General features: G+C 44.5%; 1 protein-coding gene across 1 annotated transcript in view; it reads right to left on the bottom strand.

Annotated features, from left to right (window-relative positions):
* The window catches only part of ANKRD13C (ankyrin repeat domain 13C), a 60101-nt gene extending 38908 nt beyond the window's left edge, over positions 1-21193 (bottom strand). The window contains exons 1-2 of the mRNA XM_090048369.1: positions 20639-21193; positions 7024-7065 (exon numbers count right to left, since the gene is read on the bottom strand). Of these exons, the coding sequence (XP_089904495.1) occupies positions 7024-7065; positions 20639-20987 (391 nt within the window). The 5' untranslated portion in view covers positions 20988-21193. The remainder of the gene's footprint in view (positions 1-7023; positions 7066-20638) is intronic.
* Between the last annotated feature and the right edge of the window lie 1488 nt (positions 21194-22681).

Raw genomic sequence — 22681 nt, forward strand, 5'->3', positions numbered from 1 at the left:
CGAGAAATGTACTTTTATGAAATTTTAATTACCTGCTAGCAACATCAGCCTTTATTGAACAATACAAAATACAAATATAAAGCAAACTGTGCAAACCTACAGACAGTAACCAGCTCAACCACCAGGACATAATGTAGTGGTGAAAGCTGCGAAATATACCAAGTAAATGCATATACAGAAGCAGTCATCACATCTCAGATATGCAGGTTTCAGTCTTCTTTGTGCTAACTCTTACTTGGAGAGAAAAAAGGCGTCCTGGATAACTAAGTCCTTGCAAGCAGAATTATCTATGGGTCCCAGTATCTGACTGGAACATGCTACTGCTCATGGTTGTTATGCTTTGTGGGAAGACTACAGAACAGTGCTCTCCAGTGAAGCAGCTTGCCTTTCATTTCCCCAAAGAGCCATTTTTATTGGTCTTTGCCCTTAAAACCGTTTAACAGAGGAAATCTATCATATTCCAAAAAAACAGCTCTGCTTAGTGGTGTTTCTGGCCACCTGCTTATCTTTCTCCACTGTAAAGATCACACCCATCCCCAAGTTCTGAGCCATCTTGGGCCACTGACATGCTACAAGGTGGTCTCCAAAACATTCCGTTTTGTCCTGTACTTTCTCAGGTGTTGATAAAGCTTTATCCTTGAAGGCTTGGATACTTCAAAGTGTAGAAACAGTGAGGAGATCCTGGACGGTTACATTCCATCTTACTTCAGTTATGCCTAGGAACTCTGTTGCACTGTCATGAACTGGAGGACACCAGGATCTAGCAGCATATGACATTACCTGACATGACCATGTGAACTGGGGGGGGAGGGAAGTGAAACATGACTGACAATGTTTTCTGGAATGGGGTAGGTGAACAAGTCTAAAAAAAAATCTGCAGGAGGCAGGGTAGCAAGTGTGTGCGTGTATGTAGGTGGTTTCTCACTACACACAGCAATCTAGATCAGAGCAAACATAGGAGACTGTTCAAGACTAATTAACAAACCAGCAAGATATACAATTATGTTACTCAGTAAAATGGTTCTCTCTACTCCCCACCCCAAGTTGCAAAACCAGAAAGGCATCAGTATATTAAGTAGGAATTAATGAGGTTGCTGTGGCTCACAATGTGTTGCAAAGATGGCAGAATTCAAGCCAAAGACTGCTCTCTCTCTTGCAGGCATGTACAAAGCTACTGCAAAAAATGAGGTTTTTTTTTTTTTTTTTACAACTTAGTGGTTCTTGTGTAGGTATATGCTAAAATTCTTGAGCAAAAGTTTTTAGGACTGAAGCCCAAAGCATTGTCCTCATTTTTTGACTACACTCGTAGGCAACAGAGTGGGGAAGGCAAAAAAAGCTCCTAGGTCATATCTTTCTGAAATGGTTATATTAACAGCTACCTGGCTCAAAAGTGAACCCCCACCCCAATCCCAAAAAACAAACCCACCTTTTCACATCTACTGATGCTTATTTACAAGCATATTTGATATAGCACAAGATCCTTGCTGACAGAGGTCCTCCTCAACCCATGACCATGACAATAGGCATCCATGAGTACTTCCCAGTCTGAGGTTCTTGTGTACAGAAGAGATCCTGGCTTTCCAGGGAAATGAGATCTCCTTCAGCTTATTAAAGGCCCTCACAATAGTCTCTCTCAGCATCCCCAAATAAAAATCTGAGAATTACAGAACCGGAAGGGACCTGCAAGATCAAGTCCGATCCCCCGCCATGGGCAGGAAGTTATTGGGCTCAAATGAGTTCAACAAGGTGCCTGTCCAGCCTCATCTTGAACATCTCCAACAAAGGTGATGGCACCACCTCTGCTGCAAGCGTGTTCCAGATTCTGGTGACCTTTACATAGAAGGAGTTGTTTCTTATATCTAGCCTTTATTAGCTTATGCCTATTGGTTCTCGTCCCCACTTGAGGTGCCTTCCTGAAGAGCTGCTCCCCTAGATCTTGGTGCTCACTTACTTGTAGGTGGCTATCAAGTCACCTCTTAGCTTTCTCTTACTTAGGCTGAACACATCCAGTTCCTGGAGTAGGGCCTATCCTCCATGCCTCTGCCCATACAGGTGGCCCTTCTTTGTACCCTCTCAAGCTTATCCATGTGCATCTTGAAGTGTGGTGCTCTGGTCCAGCACTTTGAAGTAGGCACAGCAGCAGCACTGTCAGACATCCCATTTATTAAATTTTGCTTTCCTATATGCCGACTCAATCCCTTGCTTTTGCTGAGATACTGAACATAACTTCAGAAATGACTTTTTTTAGCCATTTGTTTGACAACAGGTTTGTATACATGTTTAGTGCAGTGCTTTTCCAAGGGCTTCCTGACTTGCCTCACCACAGAGAGGGAAGCAATTCAGGACCTCAGTGCATCTCCAAGCTGCTAAACAAGGAATTATGTAATACTTCTATAAATAGCAATGGTTATAATGCTAGGTTTCCATATCTGCAGCATTTAAATAGGAAGATACCACCCAGTTCACATATCCCTGATCAGTGGAGGGAATGGTATTGAGTCTGCTGCTATGTGTAGTTTAAGAGAGCATTATCTAGCACTTCCTCATCCTCAAAACACTTTACAACACTCAGCAGTAGTATTATTCAGACTAGAAAGTTAAGATTAGGTACACTGTCAAGAGAGTATTTAAAGCTGGTCAACAAGCCAGTAGACAAGATATGATCTCAGGACTTTCCTAGTTTAGTGTGGTGCTCAATACACTGACTAGGCTGCTTTTGCAGTTTCTGAAAAATCAAGTTTTCCGTGAACTACGCTTCCAGTAAAACTAATCTCCTTTGGTATTAAGGATACATAACATTCCGAGTGTTTAAAATACTGTTTGTTTAATCCATTCTTTCTCCTGCAAGCATCTGTGCAGACACAGGCGGAAAAGTACACAGTCACTATTCCTGTCCAAATTTACTTCTATTAAACCTAGCTTTGACATGTCCTTACATATAGTGTCCTGCTTCCTATTTGGACTTCCTGTCCTCAGTTGTATTTGTACAATCTGCTAAGATATTGGGTCACAGTTTTCTGAAGTGGTCCTACAAGTATAGCCTCCGATTGCAGCTACTTGGATATCTTGCTTTTCAATGCCATTCTTCCAGTTTCATTTGCCTTAAAGTTATTCTATTTTATATCCACATCTGCCAAATAAACTAATTTTAAACAAACATTAAAACCACAACCGACCTTTTCTCTACCTCCAACATTTATATCTGTATCTCTGATATTCCTATTTTTAGCTCACAACTAAGAATCTAAGACAGCCCTGAATTTAAGATGATCCCCCAATAATTAGATTCTATACACAGAAAATTATCAGTGAGGTTTGCCATTTAAGGTTGGTAAAGAAACAGGCCATCACTGGAAATCAGAAAGAAAAGCACAGCACAGCTATGACAGTGAAGAGGAAGTCAAAATGTATTCAAAGGGATGGCTCATCATGACTTGAAATGGACTTGGCCCCACTGCACTCGGTGGGCACTATCATATACCTTATTCAAATAGGCTCCACTAACCTACCCTTGTGGTGGGTTCCCATCAATTTTTTAGCATCGGGGAGGGTGCTGGAGTTTGCTAGGGCCTTTCTAAGTGCAGGCCTGGTATTGCAGTACCTCCAGGCCCAGTGCCCATTTCCTCTTGGGGGAGCAACTGCCAGTTTAAGGGACACACAAAAAGTAGTTTCATAGTAGGGTCGGAAGGGACCTGAGCAGATCATCTAGTCCGAACCCCTGCCATGGCAGGAAAGAGTACTAGGGTCAAAAGACCCCAGCAAGGCGATTGTCAAGCCTCGTCTTAAAGACCCCCAGGGTAGCAGCCAGCACCACTTCTCTTGGAAGTTGGTTCCAGATCCTAGCCACCCTGACAGTGAAGTAGCGCCTCCTGATGTCTAATCTGAATTTACTCTCTGCCAGCTTGTGACCGTTATTTCTAGTCACTCCTGGTAGCACTCGGGGAAACAGGGACTCCCCCAATGCCTGCTGGTCCCCTCTACTAGTTTGTAAATGGCCACTAGATCCCCCCTTAGCCTTCTCTTGTGGAGGCTGAACAGGTTCAGGTCCCTGAGCTTCTCCTCATAGGGCCTGCCCTGCTGCCCCCGATCATGTGAGTTGCCCTCCTCTGGACCCTCTCCATGTTGTCCACATCCCTCTTGAAGTGCGGCACCCAGAACTGGACGCAGTACTCCAGCTGTGGCCTGACCAGTGCCGCATAGAGGGGGGAGTATCACCTCCTTGGACCTGCCTGAGATGCATCTGTGGATGCATGACAAGGTGCGGTTGGCCTTCCTGACCGCATCCCCACACTGCCTGCCCATATTCATCTTGGCATCAATGCTGCCTCCAAGATCCTTTTCTGCCTCTGCACTGACAAGAAGGGAGTTCCCCAGCCTGTAGGTATGGTGCTGGTTCTTCCTCCCCAGGCGCAGCACCTTGCACTTGTCAGTGATGAATCCCATCCTATTCTCCTCCGCTCACCCCCGTAACCTGTCTAGGTCCGACTGTAGCTTATTCCTTCTTTCTAACATGCCCACATCCCCCCCACATCTTAGGTTAGGTTCCCATCAGTATGACTGCCTATTTTGGGCCGTGTTTTTTATAGTCATGCTCAGTGTTGACTACATTTAGTCTGCTTCATAGTTGGTTTCTAGAGGTGCACTCATGCATTGGTCCGGTATCACATCAACACCAATATAAAGAAAAATGTTTGCATCAGAAACCGGCCTGATGCGGCCAATAAATGCCTGTGCATGCACACAGCTGCAGCGCAACACATAGGCAGCAAGCAGCACAGCCTGACAGCTTGGAGAGCTGTGTGCAGCTGGTAAGTCTGTTGTGGTGGAAGGGGAGGGAAGGAGCAGGGCTGGGGCCACCCAGCTGGGGCACGGGACAGAGCTGCAGCTCATCTAGGGGACACGTGGTGGGGGTGGCTCCCGTTGCTACATGTCCCCGGGGGAGGGGGGAGGGGGGGTGGCATGTGCCTCCAGATCCGTGGGGGAGAGGGGGTGGGAGGAGCAAAGGCATCGCTGGGAGGAGGGGCTGGGAGACAGTACAGCAAAATCTGGGGTGGCAGCAGTCACCACCGCAGCCCCCTCCAAGCACAATCTTGATCAGTGCACCCCTATTGGTTTTTTATTACTGAGCACATGCTGCTTTTGGCAGCGGTTTAATGAGAGACAATGTACTTAATGATTTCTTGCTGGCTGATTTAAAACAGAATTTCTCAATCCAAAAGTGGGTCGTAAGAATATATGAAAAGTGTTGCAAACAAGCTTTAAAAATAGATTCTCCTTTACAGGAGAAAAACATGGGAAACCATGGCTTTTCCATTGAAGGCTGGCAAAGTTCCAGCCTGCAAGGGGCTGCTTGGGGTCCCCTATGCTTCCCCCCCGTGCTCCCTCTACCACCACACATGCTGGGGAGGCTGGGGCCTGGGGGCAACAGGTCAGGAGTAGAGGCACTGGGTCGGGACTGGCCAATGTTTACAGATGGGTCCTGGTACAAAAAAGGTTGAGAACCACTGATTTAAAGCACAATCAAAGACAGCAGCAATTCACTGATTACAAGAAAGATGGGATGATTCAGATCCATCAGCCACATCTTCAGTTTTAACAGAAGGTGGGTGAAAAAGTATCTTTGGAGACATGAGCCTTAATATTTAAAAAAGTATGGAAGTGTAAGGATGGATACATACATGTAAGTTAATAATTAGAGACAGCTCCACAATGAGCTTTCACAGATTTCAACTGCATTATCAGATAGGATTTGCACTAATAAAAGACTTCTGTATGAACTGGTTAATAAGGGGAGGAGAGGGGGAAGAATGTTATTGAAAATTATTCAGCTCCTCAAAAAAATTCTTGAAAGGCTGTCCTAATTAAAAAGTGTTCTTAAAAACAGATTTCATTTTTAGAGATTACTTCATTGTTTGCCATTTGCGAAAAGCAAGAGAAAAAAAACCAAGCAGCTGTAAAAAGGTATATAAAGTATCTGTAAATCATGAAAACATAGCTATCTCCCTGAAATTAGTTCTACATATCCATGGAAAACCAAACTAATGCAGGCTGGAGCGACCTGACAGAAGAGAATCTCAAGATTAGTATCACTCTTCTACAGCTGTTCAAGGGGATACTTAAGGTTTTCTGTAAGTGCTTAACTTCACCCAGCCCTCTTAAAAACAGTCCAGCAATGCATGTCCCAGTTGGTCCTCCCCCCACCTTTTTTTTTTCCCCCCTCCTTTCAAGAGAAAGGCTTACTTCTCCTGCTTTGTAGTGCCTAGACTTCATTACATAGGGTTCCTTCAGATCTCAGCTTTCTACACCTTTACGTATATGGACAGACACAGTTAGGTATTCTCATGCAAGTCATATATGCCAATTGCTATTCAGGAGGCGGTAGAGCAAACCAGTTTTACCTTCAACTCCAACCCTGAATGAAGGTAAAAAGTTGAAGATAGAGTTAGTTTATCTTACTTACATGACAGTTAAACCATTTAACTGTCCTCCTTTCCAAGGGTCACATGTTACTGTTAAAACTGAACAGCTGATATCCAGTCTTGAGTGACAAACTCATGTTTTCTTTTAATATCGCTTGAAATTATGCCTGTCCACAACTTAGGATTCTCCAAGTCTCACTGCTCTCTGGCAGCTTCAAAAGAAAAAGCAGGGGGGAAATCTTCAGCTTTGCAGAGTCAGAGAAGAGCCCCAGAGAATATACAACTCTTATAATTCATTTTCTCATATCCAACAGAATTATATACCAGCTCCACTGCCTTGCTCTGGCCTCCTACTACTGGGGGTATGCAGGTCCTACCTCAATCTCTTTTTCGCCTTTTCTTTTCTAGACCTACATGCCCTCCTTTCCAAGTACTCAACCAGTAAGTTACTGTAGAACACAACGATCAAAAACTTCTTTCGGGATGGAGGGAAGGGGTTAAAAGACTTTCAGCCTCTCCAATATTTTACTCCTCCCTAAGATTCTAAGGAAAGCCTGAAACTGTGAGCTTAATAAAAAAAAAAAAAAAAAATAGTTTTACCAACCTTTATGTCCCAACATCACAGCAAGATGTAAAGGAGTGTTTCCTATAATAGAAGAGGGAGATTGTTAGATTCGGGATATCAAAATCAACAAAGATTTTCTCGTGGGTTGAAACGTCTCAAATCTTACATACTATCAAACTCAAGTTCTTGTCAGAAATACATTAAAAACAATAACTAACTTTTTGTATGTTCAATACAAAAATACATAAAACTAGTAACACAAACCAATTTCAATTCTACTCTTCTGTATTTACATACTAACACTCATTCTAATATTTCCACAGAAAGGTCTGATTCTATTTGCTGGAAAATAAGAAAACAGTCCAAGCAACTTCATTTATTATGAGTCTGAGAAGTCTCACATCTTATGAAGCATGACAGATCTAGGGCAACAACTACTCAAACTCAGTCTGATAAAATGTTAAAGAGCATATTTTATTAATTTTTTTCAGGCATTCAGTAATAGAAAAAACAATTTTACTAACACAAAATTAAACGACTAGCACAAACTTCAATTTCCACCTTCAATTGAAAAAAAAAAAATTGGTAAAAGAAAGTATTCCTTTAAAGTGTTATATATTAGAAACTTCCTTTGCAACAGTAATAAATGAGTCAAACCATTTTTATTTAAAACAGCAAAGACTATCATTAAGATTTAGGTATTAAACATGTTTGAGTTAGCAGTCATTAGTCTTGATTAACAAGTCTGTACGACTTTTTGATTTTGGATGGGAAAGGGAAAATTAGGCACAATAGTCCTAAAAGCTGTCAATCCTCCAAGTTACTTAAAAGTCTTAGCATGGATCTCTTGTCATTTACTTTAGGGAAAAAAAGACAAAAAATAAACTGTTACTAAGCAACTGGAACAATATTTCCAGAAAAGTGTGTGCGTGGGGGGGGGGGGGCGCGCGGGGGAGGAGGAAGGAAGAGGGAGAATTACATATCCGGACTTCAAAATGAACTGTAAACAGTCCCAACAAGAAAGACCAGAATTGAAATACTGGGCCTGAAACTTCTCAAGTTTGAATGTATTACCCAAACAAACGTGCAGCGAAAGCTACAAGGAAGATGCATTATTTTGAAGGAGGTGCAAGTATGTCACCACATGACACAGACAGTCTTCCCTGCTAAAGTATATATTCTATGGGTAGACTGCAAGAAAAGTAAAAATATTTGTGCCACTGCTCTGTGTCCCAGGGTACACCCCTGCACGTACACTTAGGCACAAGCCAAAATGCCCCAGGTGGGGCAGGGGAGGCTACGGCCAGCACCTGTGCTGGTCCCAGAAACCTTATCTGGGATCCTGGGCAACAGTGGCACGGAGCCTAACCAGCAGCTAGAGTACAGCTCTGAACAGCCAGGCTCCATTTCTGGCTATACACACTGTTGCTGCATGTACTGTACCAATTTTTATGGCAGGTTTTGTTTTGTTTTTCAAACTGGGGCATCCTAGTATCAAATTTTGGCACTGCAATACAAATTTACACCATCGTGCACAGTTGCACATTTGCCACGTGCAGTGTGTAATACCACAAACCACACATATACTCTCATCTTGACATTCCTCTTAGGTATATCAAGGAAGGTACGTACTTACCAAAGCTAATTAAGTTGTATTCAAAATCATACCAATTCTGACTATAATTTATTTCCAAAAAGAGTCAATAATAGGGCAGGACCAAAATGTGTAATATGTCACAGGCAATGCTTGGTTACATCTCCAACATGAACCTATTGGCAGTATATTAACTTAAAGTCACAGGGAGCCCAGCGAAGACTAAATGATCTTTTGCTGTATAAGATGCAGCTTAAGATCAACTGTAGATGTTTGAATTTTCTGACTTGCTGATTTCTATTGGGAATCTGTCATTCGAATACTGAGCTCTTCATTTCATTTGAGTATTAAATTCTCCATATCAGGTTTGTTATGTGATGTTATATATTTGTAGTGATGGTACATAATGGGGGAAAGAAGCAGACTTCAAGTTAAATGGAAGTGGTGACGGGGGTGGAAAAATTGGTGCATCTGAAGCATCCGCTACCCCTTAATGCCTCAGGTCCAAACTGGCTTTCCAATACTTGATGCAAACACATATATTGGTACTGAAAATTTTTTTAAAAGGTTGAATTCATGTACAATATATCTTTACCTATCTACTTTTTCCACATCAGTCTTAGGGAACACATACTTCAAGAAATCATTGCCCCAAATAGAGGCTTTACAATGTAATGAAAGATTAAAAACTTCAGTAAATTTGCCAAATTTTTCCATACCTGTCAGGGTGAAAAAATTGTAGGGATAAGAATCATAAAGATGAAAATAAACTGAGCTTAACAGACTGGTGAGTTCTATCAAACTACTTAAAAGCAACCAAAAGGCAGTTTAGGTGTCAAATGTAGATTTAAAAAGAAACGTAAAGAAAATCAGTCAGCAATAGAAAGAAGAAAAAGTATCCAACTTGAAAGAACTCTGAAAACGCTGAAGTTATGTTTGGACTTGAAACTTTTTTCACTATGATTTAATAAATGCCTTTCTATTGCTTTTGCCAGGCAAATATTGTACCATCTTGTTAGTGCATAAAGACTAAGAAGGAAGACTAGAAAGCTGGAGAGGATAGATCTGTTCTCCTTGCTTCTCTGTACATTAATACCTACTAGGACTGTAGTATCTGATCTAAATTGAATGAAATACATTATGTAAAACAGCCTAAGTAGCAAAATAATGCAAGTTTCTTTCAGTTGAAATAAATGTAAAGGTCACAAATTCAATACCCAAGTGCATGAAGTAGACTCATATATAACCTAATGTTCTCAGGCAAGGGAACTTACTCTCTCACGTCAAAAACCTATGGGATTCGTTGATATTTAATATTCTGAAAAGGGTGGTCAAACTTATTCATGAGCTTAATTTTCGGCAATTTAAAAATCTGGGCCAAAAGTTTGCATGCAACTTTCATCTTGACAGTTTCTTCTTTATCAATAGTCGCATAATGAACCAGAAAACATAATTATAAGTTCTTTGGGAATAAATCTACATTTTGCTACCACAGCCCAAATCAAATACGTATGTAAAAGATATGAATCAAAACGTATCAGCTGGTGTAGCATTCATCTCAGAAAACAAAACAGAACAGAAGTTTATTCTTAAAAAACAAGAATTTAAATGATCTGTTTACTGGACTGACTGACTGCATAGTTACAAGAGACTATATATTGAACATGCTTTCAAATGCAAGGCATTCTTTTTCAGGTCTCGCTGTTAAAATAAGTTCTGACCATTTGTTTTGATGCTCCATATGGGAATTTTAGATCCTAATTACATGAACCTTACAAGGGAAACTAATCACACTTTTTCTTAAAAAGTAGCTAGTAAATGAGCAAGCTGGGGAACTGTGGCCTTGACTATTTCACAGTCCGATAGCTGGGGAACTGGCTCTAGAGTCGGACCCAAAGGTTACGAGCTGGTGGGAACAAATCAGTGTGGCGCAAAGTTACCAGTGGCGTCCCCCACAGATCAGTGCTTGGGTCGGTACTCTTCCATATCTTCATTAATTATCTAGATTTGGGCATCAGATGCAGACTGGCAAAGTTTACGGACAACACTAAACTATGGGGGAAGACGGTCACACTGGAGGACAGGCTAGGGATACAGGCCAACCTGGACACACTTGTAAAGTGGTCAGACCAAAACCTGATGGTATTCAATGTAGAAAAATGCAGGGTACTCCACCTTGGGAGAAATAGCCAGCATCAAACTTACAGGCTTGGTGGTGCTACGCTCACTAGCACTGAGACCAAAAGAGACTTGAAGGTCTTGACTGACTACAAGACAAACACGAGCCCCCAAAGCAATGCCATGGCCAGCAAAGCAAATCAAACTCTGGCACATATCCACCGATACATCTCAAGCAAAACCAGGGATGTTATCCTCCCACTTTACTTGGCCTTAGTGAAGCTGCAGATGGAGTAGTACATCCCATTTTGGGCCCCCCATTTCAGAAGGGATGTGGATAAACTCAAGAGAGTCCAGAGGAGAGCCACCCATATGACGAAAGAGAACAAGCCTTATGAGAAGAGGCTGAGGGACATGGAACTTTTCAGGTTGGCGAAGAGAAGGCTCAGAAGGGACTTGGTGGCTGCTTATACGTCTATGGGGGGGGGGAGCATGTATTAGGATCTGGGAAAACACTTGTTCACCAGGGCCCCCAAAGGATAACTAGGTCCAATGGTCACAAACTTCTAGAAGGTCAAGTCAGACTTGATAGAAGGTGGTTCAAGCACCTACACTGAAGCACCTACACCTTCAAGAGTAGGTTCAAGCACCTACACCTTCAAGAGTAAATTGGGTGCTTATCTTGCTGGGATCCTATGACCCCAGCTGACTACCTGCCCCCCAGGTAAGAGGCTGAACTTGATGATCTTCTGAGGTCCCTTCCAGCTCTAATGTCTATGAAATCTATGAAATACTTCTTTACAGTCCAAGTGTCCAAGGTCTGGAACAGACTCCCTCTAAAGGTTGTGCATGCACCTACACTGGACTCATTCAAATGGTGTTTGGCTATTTATCTTGATGGGATCATTTGATCCCTGCAGACTTCCTGCCTCTGGCAGAGGGGCTGAACTCAATCTCATGAGGTCCCTTCCAACCTCTAATGTCTATGAAATCTATGAAGTGTATTAGTTTATCTGTATAGGCTTTTTTGACATGCTAGGTTTCCACAGTTCAAGTCAACTAAGCACACTACTACCAAGAGAAACTGTAGCAAAAGATGAGATGATGACAATCCTATTTTTTTTGGCTGCATACATGGCACATTTTGTAGCTCCAGAATCAAACAGGCCACGATTTATACTTTTGGGGGGTTAATGTTCCTTTTGCAATATTACCTTTTGAATATTTGTGCAATCTAATAGTGCTACAACTCACCCCCACTTTCAATATGATATACAATACTTAACTATTTTTTTCAAACTATTTAGTTGGTCTAATAAAAGATACCACATTTACTAAAGAACATTGTCTAACTACTATATATGCATTTGCATGCTACTTTTTTTTCTGAAACCAATACAAGCATCCAAATAGCAGGAAAAACAACCCTGACCAGATTATTTGTGGTAATTTTGCCAATAAACTTAACTATATTTCTTTTTTTTCTACTGTTCTAAAAATAAAAGCACAGGCAAAGAGCAACCTAATTTCTTTATATAATTCTGTGACAAATAACCCTATACCAGCAAATGGGTCACACCTCACCTGGGCACTCTGAAGAGTGGTATAAATCTTTTAAAGCAGACAAAAATCTCTGGTCAAACAGATAATCAGTCATGAGCAAAGAGCTCATAAATGCAATTTCATGTATTAATCAAGAGATTCTATGAAAGTTACTCTTCTCTCTGGATCACATATAGCACCTCAAATTTATGTCTTAGTGTTCAGCGGTGCCCAAACTGCAGCACATCTTCCACAAGTGGCACAGGCAGCTTGTGTGTGTGGCTGAACCACAGCAGGGGACAGGCAGCAGAAAGCAGATTGGGCAGGGAACAGAAACCAGAACGGCAGATTGGACAGGGCAGAGGAAGGAGAGCAGTGCACCACATGAGGAGGGTGCAGACTAATTTGTGGCATGCCTGTCAAAAACAGTTGGCCCACACTGTTCTAGTTTATTATTATGCAAACAACACTTCTAATGACCAAGCTAGTCACAATTAACACCCCCCTCAATATAAAAACAGATTCTAACACCTGTGTACCAAGCCATGCTCTCTTTTGACTGTTCAGTATGACCCTTTTTAAATGAATTTACAAAGCAGCAGCAGCCATAGAATAAACTAGAATACTCCAAACTATATACACCACTGAAGACACAAGTTAAACAAAAACAAAACCACTCAACTATGACAAGTTATTTTTACAAGTACTATTCATTCTTGCAGAATCTAGGCTTTCATTAAAAAAGTCAGGTGAACTATTTGAAAAAATCTTTTTAAATGCCAACCAAGCCTAGACCAATTCCCTCCCAGTCTATAGGAAATTCTACACTTGACAGCTCCAGCGTCTGGGACTTCTAACACTTTACCAAACTATTAAAAAAAAAAAAAAAAAAAAATGAACACTAACCAGGGACTTGTCAGGTTTCATCAGTACTATACACAAAAGAGTGGTCAAATTCATTATGTCAGTAAGTGGAAAAGCTTCAGCTGCAGAGGCAACCTCTGGAGCCATTCAATGTGGCAGATTTAAAAAAGACTGCAATCCAACTACAAGACAGAAGAACAGAGTGGATGACTAGGAAACACCAAGACACCACAATAGCCCAAAAGTTCCACGAGGGGTAAAACTAAAAGATTCACACATACCACCACAAAAAAGGCAAGAGAACAGTGGAGGGTGGGAAAAGAAATGCATATTTTCCCCCAGCAACTAGAGGAGACTGAAGTTGCAAATCCATCACAGGTCAGTATAAAAGTTCTCAGTTTTTCCTAGAAGAACCTGAGCAGCAGCTTCATGGAAAGCCTAGTCTCAAAATTCCCTGCAGTTTGTAGAAAACAAAAGGGTTGATGTTTGACTTAAGATTCAGTTAAATCACAATCCCAATTTAAATACACTGTTAGTTTTCTGAACTTTATTTAAAAATAACAACTTTAATCAGAGTTTAAAGTCTGAAGAATATTAGTTTGAGATATGCTTTATGCTTGGAATGACTGGCGTTCCAAATAGGTCTTTCTAGAATGGAACCTATTACAAATACTGAAATCTGATGTATGTAACAAAGTTTACTCACAAAAACATTTTTAATAGAACAAGGGCTGTCAAACTATTAACATTCTTTTTTTGCAATTAGTTGCACACTTAAATTAGTTATAATTCATCGTGATTTTAATTGCACAGCTGAAAAATCAAAATTATGACAATTATGCAGGTACTTTGTATGTCTAGGGGATGGATGTGGCATGCGTGTGTGGGGTAGGGGGATTTGTGAAGATGTGGGGTGCTATGTGTGTGCGTGAGGTTTGGAGCCCAGGAAGGGGAAGTCCCCACAGGGGAGTCTGGAGCCCAGGGAGGGGAGACCCCTTGCACACCCTGGCAGGATGCTGAGTACTGTGGGTCATGAGTGAGGGACAGCAGCGGGGGGGGGGGGGGCTGTGGCTTGGGAGTAAGTGGTGGGAGTAGGGCACAAACATATCATATGTTCCCCCCCCCTCATATTACACATGCACGTGTCCTCTTTGTTGAAACTGGAAATATGGTAACCCTACAGGAATTCAGTCCAGCTGCGTGTAAAGCAGTACCCAGAAGGTAAGTCTGTGGAGGGGAAGGGACAGATCAAGGTCCCCACAGTGAGGGCGGGAGTACGGCATGGGCAAATGGGACCCCAAGGCTGGGACACGTCATGGGACAGAGACGGGGCAAGGGCACATGCCCCCCTGTATTTGTGCATGGGGCAGAGACGGGCTACCCACTTCAGGCTGGGGCTCTGTATCCCACTGCCTTTGTCCTGGGAGTCGAGCACTGGCCATGCCACTCTCCTCCCCACCTGAAAGCAGGAGGCACATGGTGTTGCACAGCTCCCAGGGCAAAGGCAGAAAGGCACAGAACCCCAGCCTGCAGTGGGCAACCCACCTCTGCACCGCACACAAATCTGAGATGCAGATGCCCCCCATGCCTTCTGCAGGCATGTGCACAGTGGCAGTGAGCCACCCCCCTATGGCCCTAGACAAGTCTTGCATGGCTCTGTCCCACAACCTGCCTCTGCCTTGCGGCCCCATTCACCTCAGCCCCTGCCCCACTCCCTCCCTCCCTCTGCATGGGGGTGGGGGTGGGCGTGGGCTCGATCTACCCCTTCCCTCCCCAGCAGAGAATATAAAAATTATACTAGATGCCTCTTACCCAAATTCTACAATGCATTTAAGTTCCATGGAATCTGAATAAGAAGTTATACTGCAGCCTCGTGTCTTACAGAACTCCATTCCATTAAGCTTCAGATCACCTTCAGAACTTTAATTATTGCAGAGATAGGGTAGAAATAGGTATCAATACCATGTAAGATGCTTCATAAAAAGCGTTATGGCTTGCTAACAATTATAGAAGTTTAAAAACTTCTGATCCTAGGAACCCTAATGCAAAATGATTTCTCTTTTAAGAGAAAATACCACTTTGTTTGCTGTAAAACGTGGCAAGAATAAAATGAACTGTTTTGGTTTTTTAAACACTTTTCTGCAAGGAGTTATTATTGAGTTCTCAGAGCACTAACAGCACACAAAATAGATTCTGCAGAAACACTTAAGTGAAAGTATGATAATAGAGTCCCTTGTACAACAGAAACACCAGGAAGCTACTTATGAAAAGAGAAGTTATTGTAATAAAGCAAAACAATCTTGCAATCAAGGCTATGCATACAAAGGGGAGAAAGGAAAACTAAGCACCCTACTACTGGAAAAAAAATCAAAAAAAAAAAAATCAAAAAAAAAGGAAATTCAAATAGCGCCGGAGTGCAAACAATGAGAGCACTGCAACATCCTTTGTCTTGCTGCTATTTAGCAAAAATAGGAGGGCATGTTTGGTAGAGAACAACAGGCATATATGACTAACCACAACAGCAAAACAAGGATATGGTGGCCTAAGACCAGGAAAATAAGTACCTTCACATGCAAGCAATAGCTAAATGAAAGGGCAAACCTCAAATTAAAGGTTGCACATGCAGTTATTCAGTTTACCTACATATAGTAACTGTGATTTGTTAAATCCATTTACTTACAAGAAAAGTTGTCTCAGAGTAATTTTGTCCAGTTTTAGCAATGCTTTTCAGCTATGGTTACTGCCTGCATGAGAATAAGTTTGGTAGAATTTTTAGTCACTAAACGAAACACATGAGGTTACACATAATCAACGGAGTTACTTAAAGCTGCTCTCTCACAGTTACTAAACATTTGCTGGAAAAATTTATTCCCATTTTGTCTTGGACAAAAGACAAAGTAGAAGTGCACATTATAAACCGAATAAATCAGAGATGAAGATTGCACTTAAGAATATAATTGTACAAGCACACAGGTGAAATCCAACATTTGCCCTACCAAAGGTTAAAAGGCTAAATTAAAGTATAAAAGGGGTTTTTACTCAGCCTTCTCAGAAGTACACCAAAAAATATACCAAGCAGATTAATTGTTTTCAGAGTGCAGCAGCACAAGAATCTGTTTCCTTAACATTACAAGATACACTATACCATTTTACTGCAGTGCATACTTAGTATTTCAGCTTATGTGAACAACAAACTTTTGATAACAAATACAGCTCTTACAGATGCATTTCATTTCCCCCAAGCAACCATCCAATTGACCAGAAAATTAATTAGAAAAAAAACTTAAGTCAGAACAGAGCTGAACTTAAGTTTACATTAGGAGTGCACCAATAAAGATTTTTCGGCCGATGCCGATTATTAACCAGCCATATTGTCCAAAACTGATTCGAAAGCTGAAATGCAGCTTGGCAGTGTGGAGAGTAGCACCCAGCTGGTAAATCTGGGGGAAGGCATGTGGGGGAGGGAAAGGGCAGATCAAGGCGCCTACCTACCCCTGCTCCACTCTCTCCCTCACTGTGGGGGCCTCAACCTGTGCCCCCACACCTCTTTCCCCTCCCACCACAAACTTACAGGCCACACTCCTGGCTGCATGCATGCTGCAGCTGTGCACATGCATGCAGCATTTATCAGTGACATTAATCAACTACACCTGCCAAAAATGCAGATTGCCAATAATGACAATTTTCCTTTTATTGGTGGCAAGCCAACATCGACCGATATATTGGTGCACCTCTAGTTTACATAAAGCCATATGTACCAGGCACCTGCAGACCCTTTGCTCAAGTCCTCTACCTGGCCTCCCCTCCCTGGCCCCAAATTTCACCTATGTCTTATATAAGAGCCCCTGAGGTTTAAGGCTTAAGAGATTTCCCTTGTTTTACTTCAAACATCTAGGATCCCTAGTTGTAGGCCAGGTCTCCTTCAATTCGTGTCTGCCCAGCACAAAGCAAAATATAGTTCCTGTCCTAAGGAGGGCACAATCATAACATACAAAAGGGATCAAATGTACACAAGCAGACAGGGATACAAGAAAATAACAAAACCATTTTGATTAGCCTGACAGCTGCGAATATGACAAGGCCTAACCATTGCCACATTTTTGTAGGCATCGCAGCAAAGGAGCATTTGAAGAGGAATCTGGAGGAGGACAAGGAGATAGCTTTACAAATATTTTTGGAAGCTTCCCCTAAGCATGAACAACAGGTTAGAAAAAAGTATAAAGAACTGTCTGAAAATTTAGTAGGTGGACAATGTAGTCTGGCACCAATATCTTGATAATGAATAAAAGATGTTAGCTAGGATAGGGATGGGACAAAGTATTCCGTATGTAGAGACACAGAGCTGATGCTCGACATAATGATTTGGAAGTCAATGGAGGATGCAAGAATTTTTTTTTAATTACAATGACAAGCTGGGAAAAACAGTCTTTGTCTCTGCATTCTGACCTCAAGTGAATAAAGCAAGAAAGTGCTGAGATGCTTTACAACAATATGTTGTAACCTAGAGGTTAAAAGAAACATCCCCGATTACTGTAACAAGAAGGAAACTGCTAGAAATATACCTATGTAACTAGTGAGCAGTGATCCATGCTTTGCATTTGCAACGGAAAAATGCATTAAACCTGGATTTTCTCCTGTAAAGAAGAAACATGCAAGAAATGATGGGTTTCCCCTTGAAAGTTGGCAGAGTTCTACGCTGCAAGTGGCTGGGGAGAGGGAAGGACGACAGTCAGGCAGGGGGCACCACATGCACGTGCATATGGCTGCCAGGTAGCCTGGAAAGCAACTCCCACAGGCAAGTCTGGCAGGGGTGGATGGCAAATTGAGGCCCCCATAAGGAGGGAGTTGGACAGGGCTCCGGCTCTTGGCCAGCTGGGGCAGTGCATGGCAACTGGGGTCCAGGGCCAGAATGCACAGCTGCATGGCCTGGGAGGTGAGCGGGACAGGGCCATGGGTGGCTTGCCTGGGGGGCTGGCTTCCCACTTCTGTGCGCACATGCCCCCCAAATTTGTACATGGAGTGTAGGTAGATGCAGGCTGCCTACTATGGGCTTGGGCTCCCTACCCTGTTGCCTTCCCCCTGGGGCCTCTGCAGCCTGGCAGGGCAAAGCACGGCTGGGCAGGGAGGCTCGATTCTGCCGCTGCAAGCCCCACACCACCACAGTGAGGAGCTCCCTTGCTTGGCCAGCAGCAGTGAGGGCCACAACTCCACACCACCACAGTAGGTGCTGCAAGGCTGGCAGCAGCGGCATCAAGCTTCCACACTCCATTCTGCCCTACCACACCAGGCCTTGTCCACTAGGCTGTAGAGTTCCTGGGGGGAGGGCAGCAGGGCAAAGAGCGCAAGCCTGCAGTGGGGAGCCCATATCTGGCCTCCCCACCCCGATGGGTTCTGCTCGGGCCATGCTACCCACAGGGAAGAGGGAGCCAGGCTCCATGCTCCACTCCTCTGTAGCAGCCACCCACACACAGCAGATGGGGCTTGGGTGCTGCTGCGGAGGGCAGGGGGCTGCCAACGTGGGTCCCTGGCCATAGCCCTGGAAGCTAGAGGGCCCTTCCAGCACACACCAACATATCAGGGCTGCTCAGAGCCAGTGTGAGTGGAAGGCAGCTGCAGCTGAACCCTTGTCCTGATGAACAAAGTGGCCAGTGGGAGATCTGATATTCCATGATAAGAAACCCAAAAAATCAAATGCCAAAACTTACAGGTATTTAGAATTTATTATAGGGATTGAGGCACTGGTGGTCTAAATATATCAATAAAACATGCTGTTCTACTGATCCCTATATATAGGGGCATTTCATTTTAATCATGGAAAAAAACATGGATTTGGGGTTTTTTAAAATCAGGGAATTTGTGGGGGTTTCACCTCCTAAAAATCAGAGAATTTGCAATTTTTAAACAGAGGAAACCAGTATCCCTGCTAATGAGGATCAGTTTCAGTGTTTACTTTAGATCCCAAGGTCCTGTTATTCTGTACATTCTACAGCAAACTGTCAAGCAAGATACTGCTGTGAGAGAAAACAAAATATTACATAAAAATGCTAAAACGCTATGAAATAAGCAGTATCAGTGCAAAGCAAACACTACTCTTGAAGCCTCAGAGTGTCACTGCTTAAATTCAGTTGAACTATGTGACACATGCTGTTTTTTACTTTCTAGTCTACAATAAATGGTTAGTAATTTGAAATAAAACTTTCCAACAGTCGCACAAGAGCAGAAAATTCTAAATTACCCTTAAACACTGCTTCTGCATTTCCTTCTTCTTACCTGAGTTTTTTCTTGGAGTCTCAGACCAGCAGAAACTCCCTGTGCTTGAAGAAGGGTGACTGCATCTGAAAGCTTGCTAAGAACTTTTTTCCAACTACTCAGTTGGTCTAATAAGAAATATCACATCTACTCAAAGAACCTTGCCTGCCTTCTTCTTACCTGTATTTTCACATTTGACTTGACAAATTTTTTAATTTTTTAAAATTAAAGACTTCCAGTGTTTAATATCAATAATTAAAAGAGATCTCCGATAACCTTTAGACATTTAGTTCTCATGAAGTAGAGGCTTAGAGCACAAGCATGCATTAGAGCAATTTTCATGAGCAAGATTCAGGAAGCTTGAACGTCTACAGGTAACTGCCATCCTTCAAATATATCTGTCACTTACTGCCCAGATCCCATGCCAGACTGTCACTTGGGTAAGGAATACAGGTGGTAAAGAAACAATGTCAGGACTCGTCTTATCCCGAGTTAGGAACAGGAGAGATGAAGCAATTTATACCTGACAAACTTCACCATAAAGCCCTGAACACAATTCACTAGAAATGAGACAGGCAAGATAAAAGTGCATAAACAAAACCCACCTGTACAAACCCACCAATTCTAACTACAAATCAACAAGCTAGAGAGCATCAAGGAGACGGGTGTAATTTGAACTGGCAGTTCCGCTCCACTGAAAAGATAAGTTGGCCATGATAACTCCCCTAGCTTGAACAAACTCCCCTAGCTTGAACAAAAGAGAAGGGCCTTCAGAAGCAGCATCCCTCCTCAGGGTCCCCCTTGGACAACCCCATCTCCAGGACATTCAAGCAATAAGGGGTTTCTGCCTAATCCAGAAACCGATATCAAGAAACTTAAACCAGCTGATCTTGTGGTGCCACATGTTTCATTTAAAGTTTTTTTCCCCCCCAGGGGAAGGAAGCAGACACAGGAGCCCACCACACGAAGAGCCAGATGAGTATGGGGGCCTCTATATGAAGAGCAGGAGGGAAATCCCCTCCCGCCCTGCATTCCCCCCCCCCCCCCCCGCAAGTCTATCCAGTGCCCAGGCTGGTGGGGAGCTGCCCCTTGTCAGCATTTACCCAATGGAAATGGGCAGGAACTTTTCTCCTGAAGCCTACGGGGGGGGGGGCGACACCTGCCTCTATCCCTACCCTTCCACTTCTCTCCCCAGGGCTCGACCCGCGCACGGGGGCCAGGCCCGAGCGGGGGGTGCGAGACACTGAGGCCCGGAGAGGCTCTGCCCCGCGGGGCTGCGGCACCCACCGTGACTGTCCTTCTGGCCGATGCCCTGCGTGCGGATAAGCGCCGAGAGCCGCCGCACGTCCCCCTTGAAGACGCACTCGTGCACGGGGAAGTGAGCCGGGCACTTGTCGGGTTCGGCGGCGAGGCCGGAACCGGCGGCCGGGCCCCCCTTCAGCGGCAATCGGTGGTGGTGGTTGCTAAAGATGCGGTGGCCCCCGGCGCGCCCGCCCTTCCCGCTGCTCCCGCGGCCGCCCGTGAAGATGCCCCCGGGCGCGGCGGCCGCCTCGTCCTCCGCGGGCCCCAGCAGGTCCCCGTCCTCCTTGCTAGGCTTGTGGTCCCTGCGCAGAGAGCGCAGCTTCTCGCCGGTCATCGCCGGCAGCCGCCCCGCCGCGGGGGGCCCCGCCGGGGGGACTCGCGGCAGCCGGGGGGCACCGGGCGTTCAGAGCCGCAGCGGCGAATCCCGGCCCGCCCGCATCCCCCGCGCGGCTGCGCGCCGCCCGCCGCTCGGGGCGCTCCCCTCAGCGACCCGGCCACACCGCCATCTTGTCGAAGGGGTCTCGCGAGAAGAGGAGACGGCGGCGAGACTTCTAAAGGAGCTCGCGGGAGTTGACGGGGCGGCTTGAGTGAACTGGCGCGGGGCGGGGCTAGGCTGAGGAGGGGCTCGTGAGGATTGGATGACGGGGGTTGGGGGGGCGGGGCCTGTGGGAGAAGGCGGGGTGGGTGAGCGGTTTAAGGTCCGGGAGGTATGCGGCTCAACTAGGCTGGGTTTGGGGCGGGCGTGTTGTTTTGCGGTTCAGATGCACTAGACTAACCTATCTTTGGGGTCTATATTGAGCAGATTCTTTTTGGTATTGGGTGGTGGAACCGGAGTGTACTTCATCCACTCCATGCATTGACCTGGTATTACAGTGCTTCCAGGACCGGTGCAAAAAAAAAACGGAAAAAAATAAAAAATAAAAAGTTCTCCAGTCCAGAGGCTGACCTTGCACCAGTCCCCGGGGGTTGTGGAGGTGCCTGTGCCAGGCGGGGCGCTGGCAGTGGCGAGCACATGGGGCTGGTCCTGGGTCAAAGCCCCGCCGGTCTCCGCCCTCAGGGGGCTCGGGGCAGGTGCGGCTGTGGAGGTTCCTGGCTCCATCTCTGGTGGCTATTAAGTATTAGCTTCTCCTGGAGCCTGGAATACCAGAAGCGAATCTCCACTTAAGCTTGGCTTGACATTTAAACAGCCAGTAGAGTGTGCCACCTGTGAAATCCTTTAGAAATCCAGACAGAGTGCAAGGCAGTGGATAGATCATTTAGCTGTGCCATTGTTAAGGCCTTTCTAGGTCTTCCTTTATTAGTGGATATAGTGCCTGCTTCCCTCACTGCTCTGGTGCAATGTAGTCTGAGTCCTTCACACCTTAGTCCATGCTGACCTTTCTGGTGTGCTCTCTGCAGTTTATAGATCAGCTTCAGGTCACATATGAACTAGGACTTTTGCTGGTGACTGTTGGGCAAAGGTCATTCTTTCTTTCCTTCTCTAGGTCAGGCAGGTCGCCACTGGCCTGCGAGCAAAGCTGCAGATTGGGGAAGGGACTTGGACAGGGGTGATGCGTGTGCACCCCCAACAAAAAGGCACTGCCTGCGGGCAGTTGCCACTTGCCACCCCACCACTGGCGATGCCTGCAGGCAGTCTGTGATCCATGTTGGTAACTGCGCCGCTACCCCCTGCCGACAGAGCCGGTGGCGTCTGTGAGAGCTTCCTCCGTTTACAACTGCTGCGCTCCCACTGCCCCACTCCTGCCGTCACTGTGCCCCTGCAGCCGCCGGGGGCATGAGTCATTCATGGGCTTGGAGGACCACTTGGGTGTGTGGGGCTTGCTGGTGGCAGACCTGCTGCAAAAGGTTGGCCCCTGCTGACTTAAGGTATCAGAGAGGCAATCTCCTCCTGCTTCAGCAATAGAACAGCCAGTTTCTTGCTGAAGGAGAGAACTGTTTTCTCCAGTGATGAGGTATAGAGAAAAAAGGGCAAAGACTTGTTTTCAGACCTGGGCAAAATTTGCTGTAGTGGTGACTTTTTTTATTTGC

Source organism: Crocodylus siamensis, chromosome 5 (assembly GCF_052110815.1).
Source record: "Crocodylus siamensis isolate JL-2025a chromosome 5, ASM5211081v1, whole genome shotgun sequence".
Taxonomy (NCBI): domain Eukaryota; kingdom Metazoa; phylum Chordata; order Crocodylia; family Crocodylidae; genus Crocodylus; species Crocodylus siamensis.